We start from the raw sequence: 7,892 nt of genomic DNA, 5'->3' as shown, positions 1-7,892 counted from the left end.
ACCCAGGCAAAGCTTCAGTGACCGTCTTGCATGGTGGAGACTCATGGGGTCTCAGGGACGAAGGGAACCGGTGAGACAAGGCTTCAAGGCGGCTGGTGGTCGAAAGAGGCGAGGCTGGAGGTGGACAAAGAGATGGTGAAGGCCATCGGAGAAGAAGAACTAGAAGATTCTAGAGAGAAGCAGGAGAGGAAGAGACGGATAGAGAGAGAGAGAGAGAGACCGGTCTCGAAAAGTGAGGAGTCAGGGGGTAGGTGAGAGTTTAATTAAGAAAAAGGGATCTGGGTCGTTGATCTTATTTGATCAACGGCTCAGATTAGTTCGGAGTTAGGCCGGGTTAGTTTAGGGATTGGGCTGGGGCGAATTTGGTTGGGTTTTGGGTCAATTGGGTTTAATTAAATCTGATGGGGTGGGGTTAAATTGGGGCTAAAATTGAAACAATAATGGGCTATGTGTTAAATAGCCAATTTCCCCCTTTTATTTTATATAAAATAGTTAAAATAGTTTTAAAAACAAATTTAAAGCACTGAACTAATTAATAATATATAAATATTAATCTAAAAATACTGGAAATGATTTTATAATTGTAAAATGCTATTAATCGTAAAATAGGTTATAATTGCAATTATATGCAATTAGCTTTCAAAAATACCAAATAAATTTGTAAAAATATGCAAAAATCACCTTAATTATACTTTGGTGTAAATATGAGAATGGAAATAAATTTTTCACAAAAATGATAATTTTGAGAGCAATTACTAGATTTTGTACTGCTAAAATAGACAATAAATTGATTATAAAAATCTTAAAAATTAGTGAAAAATACCAAAACTCTTGGGCATGCTTATATATGCATACACATGCTATTTTGAAAGTATTTGAGTATAAAAAAAAGACAGAGAAAAAAATTGGGTATCAACAAGTGTCACCCGGGCAGGCTTGCTTCCTGTAGCACCAGCCGTCTCTCGGGCTGGGGGAGGAGCACAGACTCCCGCTACCCGCACTCCGGAGCAAATGGCTCCCCAGTTTCAGACTCCAGCAGCTCAGCCAGTTGGAGCAGTTCAGCCGGGTGTGGTAGCTCAGACCAGTGATGGAGCAGCTATGTCTGCTGATGCCTTGTGGAGATTGGACAGGTCACCGAGCTCTTCACTACCACTTTCAGCGGTGCATCTTCTGAGGATCCCCAAGATTATTTAGACAGCTGTCATGAGGTTCTCAAGAACATGGGGATAGTGGAGACCAATGGGGTCGACTTTTTTGCTTTTCGCTTATCTGGATCCGCCAAGACTTGGTGGAGAGATTATTGTTTGGCTAGACCAGCTGGGTCACCAGCTTTGACTTGGGGTCAGTTTTCTCAGTTGTTTTTGGAGAAGTTTCTTCCTATCACTCAGGGAGATTTATTGGAGGCAGTTTGAGCGTCTCCAGCAGGGTTCTATGACTGTTACTCAGTACGAGACCAGGTTTATTGATTTGGCCTGTCATGCTCTTCTTATACTTCCCGCTGAGAGAGAGAGAGAGAGAGAGAGAGAGAGAGAGAGAGAGAGAGAGAGAGAGAGAGAGAGAGAGAGAGAGAGAGGAGGTTCATTGAGGGACTCATTCAGCCTATTCGACTTCAGATGGCCAAGGAGACGGGGAGCGAGGCAGGGATTCTTTTGGTAGAGGCCATCCTCCTAGGCCTTTTCAGTTAGCACTTCAGGTTTCGCACAGTGCTTTAGGTGGTCATGGTTCTCATATGCAATATTCTGATCAGCAGTCCTACAGTGCACCACCAGCTCCTATCAGTGCACCGCCGCTCCAGAGTTTTCGGGGTGATCATTCAGGTCGTCAAGGTCAGCAGACGAGAGCTTGTTATACTTGTGGCGATACGGGTGATATTGCTAGATTATTCACTCAAGCATCGAGTAGCTCTCAGCATCAGGGTTCCCGTGCCATGGTTCAGGCACCGAGTGCTCCACAGCCCGCTCAGCCATCTAGGGGTGGAGGTAGAGGTGCTAGAGGTGGAGGTAGGGTACTAGAGGTGGAGGTCAGGCCGCTAGAGGTGGAGGCCAGCCAGCAGCAGGCCGTCCCAGAGATGTAGTTCCGAGTGATGGGGCCTAGCCCCAATGTTATGCTCTTCCAGCTAGGCTTGAGGCTGAGGCTTCCGATGCAGTTATCACAGGTACGGTTCTGGTTTGTCGTAGGGATGATTTAGTTCTATTTGATCCAGGGTATACATACTCTTATGTGTCATCTTGTTTTGCACCGTATCTGGTCATGCCTAGTGATTCTTTGAGTGCTCCTGTTTATGTGTCTACACCGGTGGGTGATTCTATTGTGGTAGATCGTGTTCATCGTTCTTGTGTAGTTGTGATTGGGGGTTTTGAGACCCGAGTAGATTTGTTACTGTTGGACATGGTTGATTTTGATATCATATTGGGGATGGACTGGTTATCACCTTACCACGCTATCTTGGACTGTCATGCCAAGACTGTGACCTTAGCCTTGCCGGGGTTGCCTCGTTTAGAGTAGAGAGGGACTCCTGGTCATTCTACCCGTCGTGTTATCTCATATATGAAGGCTCGGCGTATGGTCGAGAAGGGGTGTTTGGCCTATTTGTCATATGTTCGTGATTCTAGTGCTGAGGTTTCTTCTATGGATTATGTGCCTGTGGTTCGTGAGTTTCCTGAGGTTTTCCCTTCAGACCTGCCGGGTATGCCACCCGACAGGGATATTGACTTTTGCATTGATTTGGCTCCGGGCACTCAGCCCATTTCTATTCCGCCGTATCGTATGGCCTCGCTTGAGTTGAAAGAATTGAAGGAGCAGTTGCAAGACTTGCTTGATAAAGGCTTCATTAGACCTAGTGTCTCGCCTTGGGGTGCATCGGTGTTGTTTGTTAAGAAGAAGGACGGATCGATGAGAATGTGTATAGATTACCGGCAATTAAACAAGGTCACAATCAAGAATAAGTACCCATTGCCGATGATTGATGATTTGTTTGACCATCTTCAGGGTGCCCAAGTGTTTTCTAAGATCGACTTGAGATCGGGCTACCATCAGTTGAGGATTAGGGCATCCGATGTCCCTAAGACAGCTTTCCGCACTTGGTACGGGCATTATGAGTTCTTGGTAATGTCATTCGGATTGACAAATGTCCCAGCAGCTTTTATGGATTTGATGAACCGAGTGTTCAGGCCTTATTTGGATTCCTTCGTGATTGTCTTCATTGATGATATTTTGATTTATTCCCGCAGCCGGGAGGAGCATGAGCAGCATTTGAGAGTGGTTCTTCAGACTTTGAAAGACAATCAGTTGTATGCTAAGTTTTCGAAGTGTGAGTTCTGGTTGAGTTCAGTTGCATTCTTGGGTCACGTTATTTCAACAGAAGGTATTCAGGTGGATCCGAAGAAGATAGAGGCAGTCAAGAACTGGCCTCGACCCACATCAGCTACAGAGATCCGGAGTTTCTTGGGTTTGACAGGCTATTACCGTCAGTTTGTGGAGGGGTTTTCATCTATTGCAGCCCCGATGAACAGGTTGACCCAGAAGGGTGCCTAGTTCAAGTGGTCGGACGAGTGTGAGGCGAGCTTTCAGAAGCTCAAGACAGCTTTGACTACGGCACCGGTGTTGGTTTTGCCCACAGGTTCAGGGCCATATACAGTTTATTGTGATGCATCTCGTATTGGACTTGGTGCGGTGTTGATGCAGGATGGCAAGGTCATTGCTTATGCTTCGCGTCAGTTGAAGATTCATGAGAAGAACTATCCAGTCCATGATTTGGAGTTAGCAGCCATTGTTCACGCACTGAAGATTTGGAGGCACTATTTATATGGCGTGTCATGCAGAGGCGGACCTACAGCAGCCCTTGAGGGGTCACGTGAACCCGTTAACTTCGGCAAAAACTCTGTATATATATATTCTATGTATAGCTGTATATACGTTGGGGACCCCTTAAATATTTTTCTTGGCCCCCTCATTAACGAAATTACGCCCTGAGCAATGGTCCGCTTCTAAGCATAAGCCTTGCTCCTTGTCACACGGCGCGGGTTCGAAACCCGTCCGCTACAATTTTTTTTTAAGTTTCTTTTACTTAGTACAATAGTACTATTTATTAGTCACTAGTCAACAGTTGACTAATTAATAATTTTTTATTTCATCTATTCTCAATTCAATTATATTTTGAATTTCTAATAATTGAATAATAGTCAAAAGCCCCAAACATCAAAAACCCCAATTCCCAAGCATCAAAAGCCCCAAACCGCATCTTCTTCCTCACTTCAGCAGACGAGCCGTTAACCCCAATTCAGGTCAATGAAAATCCCAAAAAGAATGTTGAGAGTAATGTACAAAATCAAGAACCTGAAATTATTGATGTTTCAGAGCTAATTTGTTGGCTTCTCGGCAGTCCCCTTCTCGGCTTCTCCAGTTCTTCTTCTTCACTTCTTCCGTTCTTCCTCAATCAAAAATCAAAGCTCACCAGTCGCCTCCACCAGTCCGCCTCCGTCACTTCTCAGTTCTCACTTCAAAATAGAGAAACCTTCTTCCTCAATCTCTGGTTAGTGCTTCTCTTACTTTGAAACTTATTTTTTATTTATAACTTAAAGCTTCTCTTGAAACTTGCTGTTGATTTTCTTTTTAATTGAAGAATTTTTTAGAGGGACTTGAGTTTTATTTTATAGTTATTACTCTATAAAATAGTAAGCATTTAAGTTTCAGAATTCAGTTGGTAAGAAAATAGTTTAAGACCCTATAATAAAATTTTGCAGGTTATCCATAAAATGGCTTCACAAAAGAGTTGTAGTATTAGATTCAATAAGTTGTGGTATTTGTTTTATTCTTGATAAAAGAGGTGTGATTGCTCTATTGATATTGTGTTTGTTTGTATTCTTGATAGACTCTTAAATTTATTGGACTCATTTTTTGTAGGAAGTTCTTGTTCTTATGAATTAAGATGGACGTATTTTTGACGAAGTTTAATTCTTCTCAACCGAGTTCTACTCTTAGAAATAATTTCTCCCATCTTATAGATGAGTTTGATGAGAAATTACTCAATCCCGATCCTGGAGAGAGATTACCCATTGATAAATATAGTCCTAGAATACAGGATGAAGTAAGAAGACACTACATTCAAAACGGACCTTGCCAACCGGTTGATCATAAGTTTCCTAAAACTTTATTCGGTAATAAAATGCGTCAATTTAGTCCGGGTTGGTTTAAAGGTTCGTATTATAGATGGCTGGAGTATAGTGTCAAGAAAGATGCCGCATTTTGTTTATGTTGTTATTTATTCAAAAATGATTATGTTCATGGAAGCACGGGTGATGCTTTCACAAAAACGGGCTTTAAGGCTTGGAATAAAGCTTCGGAAAGACTTCCTTTACATGTTGGTCAAGTAAATAGCCTCCACCACAAGTGTTTCAACAAGATGTTAGACTTATCAAATCAATCTCAATCAATTCAAGTTGCTTTTGATAAGCAATCTGAGAAACAAAGAAATGAGCACCGAATTCGTTTAAATGCATCAATCGATGTTGCAAGGTTCCTCTTGTACTTTGGGTTGTCTTTTCGAGGTCATGATGAAAGTGATTCTTAAAAAAAAATGCCTTTACATAGGGCTTTTGGAATGGCTTGCAAAAAGGCTCCCTCAAGTGGATAGAGTCATATTGAAACATGCTCCAAAAAATGATATGATGACTTCGCCAAAAATTCAAAAGGACATTGTGAGTGCTCGTGCACAAGAAACCGTGAAAGCTATAATCAATGATTTAGATGGGGATTATTTCGGGATTTTAGTTGATGAGTCCAAGGATATTTCATACCATGAACAAATGGCCCTTGCTTTGTGGTATATTGACAAAAAAGGCCAAGTGAACGAGCCATTTATTGGTCTTGTTCGTGTTGGTGATACCTCTGCAAAGTCGTTGAAGAAAGCAATACTTTCTTTGCTTATGAAACACTCATTAAGTCCATCCATAATACGTGGACAAGGCTATGATGGAGCTAGTAATATGCAAGGAAAAATGAATGGTCTTAAAGATTTAATTTTGCAAGAAACTCCTTCGGCACATTGCATTCATTGTTTTGCTCATCAATTACAGTTGACGCTTGTAGCGGTTGCTAAAAAACATAAGGAGGTGGAAATTTTCTTTGCTATAGTTGCTAATGTGTTGAATGCGATTGGAGTATCCTTTAAACGTAGAGATAAACTTCGGGACCATCAAGCAGAATTATTGGAGAGATTGCTAGAGAATGGTGAAGTTTAAAGTGGGAAAGGATTAAATCAAGAACGAGGGCTTCAAAGGCCAGGCGACACTCGTTGGGGATCACATTGTAAAACATTAGATAACTTTGTTGTTTTATTTGCATCTGTTGTTCATGTGCTTGGGGTGATTGAATATGAAGGTTCTGAGGCTAATGATAGATTGCAAGCAGAAGATTTTTTTAGTAAAATCAATTCATTTGAATTTGTGTTCATGCTTCACTTGATGTTGAAGGTATTGTTGATGTCGAACGAGCTGAGTAAAGCTTTACATAAGAAAGAGCAAGATATTGTCAATGCCATGATATTTCTTGACCTTACAAAGGAAAGGTTGCAACAAATGAGAGAGGAAGGATGGAAATCATTAATGGATGAAGTCTCTTTGTTTTGTGCTAAACATGACATTTTGGTGCCCAATATGGAAGAAATCTATATTCCTGGAAAGTCGAAGCGTAGGCCTTCTAGTGTTACTTATTCACATCACTTACGTGTTGAGGTTTTTTATACAATGATTGATTTGCAACTTCAGGAGCTTAACAGTCATTTTGATGTTGTTAGTGGTAACTTGCTTCTTGGTATGGCTAGCTTGAATCCGGCTGATTCGCTTGCTAATTTTGATAAGGAAATAATAATGACATTGGCCAAGTATTATCCAGATGAGTTTGGTGAATTGAAGCTTCGAGATCTTAGTCACCAACTTGACACTTTCATATTGCACATGAAACATGGTGACCCTAGATTCTCAGATTTGAAAGGAATTGGTGATTTGGCAAAAGCGTTGGTTGAAGCAAATCTTGTGGAGAAATATTCACTTGTTTATTTACTTGTGAAGTTGACTCTAATTTTACCTGTCGCGATTGCAATGGTAGAAAGAGCATTCTCATCCATGAAGTACATCAAGGATGAATTGCGTAGTAGTATTGGTGATGCATTTTCAAATGATTGTTTAGTTTGTTACTTTGAAAAGAAGTATTTGAAAATGTAAGCAATGATGCTATTATTGACCGTTTTCAGAGTATGAGAACGCGTCGAGTTCAAGTATAAGTGGATGATGTACTTTTAATATTAGTATCAATTAAAGACATTCTATAATATTGAAGTTTGTATTTTGATATAAGTTGTGCCTTCTTTAGTTCTCTTTTTGGGACAACAGTAGATTACTGTTGTATGTCACGAATTGCTATTAAGGCCATTAAGCTTGTTTTACATTTTAAAGTTTATTCCAGTTTAGTTCATGTGTGCGCAAGGATGTGCAAGATTTTTTCTTTTGGAATGCTTATTTTAAAATTTGTGTTCGTAGGTCAATTTGGGAGTATGATGAAGTTGAAGTTTGTGTTCGCGGGTCAATTGGATAATTCACTCTAATGATAATGGTGCCCCCGTCATTCTCAAATCCTGGGTCCGCCTCTGGTGTCATGTGAGGTGTTCACGGATCACAAGAGTTTTCAATACTTGTTCAAGTAGATGGAGCTAAACTTGAGGTAGAGAAGGTGGTTGGAGTTACTGAAAGACTATGATATCACCATCTTATATCATCCGGGGAAGGCCAATGTGGTGGTCGATGCTTTGAGTAGAAAGTCAACCAGTATGGGCAGTCTTGAATATATTCCGGTCGGTGAGAGACCGCTTGCTTTGGATGTTCAGGCTTTGGCCAGTC

General features: G+C 41.0%; 1 protein-coding gene across 1 annotated transcript; it reads left to right on the top strand.

The window, feature by feature from the left end:
* The first annotated feature begins 5,666 nt into the window (after positions 1-5,666).
* On the top strand, positions 5,667-7,220 carry LOC109239528 (zinc finger MYM-type protein 1-like). The gene is made up of 2 exons (XM_019406109.1): positions 5,667-6,228; positions 6,379-7,220. Exons 1-2 carry the CDS (start codon positions 5,667-5,669, stop codon positions 7,218-7,220), a joined length of 1,404 nt encoding a protein of 467 aa, XP_019261654.1.
* The last annotated feature ends 672 nt before the right edge of the window (positions 7,221-7,892 follow it).

The sequence above is a fragment of the Nicotiana attenuata genome, unplaced genomic scaffold (genome assembly GCF_001879085.1).
Source record: "Nicotiana attenuata strain UT unplaced genomic scaffold, NIATTr2, whole genome shotgun sequence".
In the NCBI taxonomy this organism is placed as follows: domain Eukaryota; kingdom Viridiplantae; phylum Streptophyta; class Magnoliopsida; order Solanales; family Solanaceae; genus Nicotiana; species Nicotiana attenuata.
This window is presented reverse-complemented; position numbering and strand designations above follow the sequence as displayed.

What these genes read in the sequence shown, in the direction of transcription:
- LOC109239528 (XM_019406109.1), top strand. Translation starts at nt 5,667, where the DNA reads ATGACTTCGCCAAAAATTCAAAAGGACATTGTGAGTGCTCGTGCACAA. An exon ending in GGAGAGATTGCTAGAGAATG is followed by an intron (nt 6,229 to 6,378) that starts GTGAAGTTTAAA and finishes TTGAATATGAAG; the next exon opens with GTTCTGAGGCTAATGATAGA.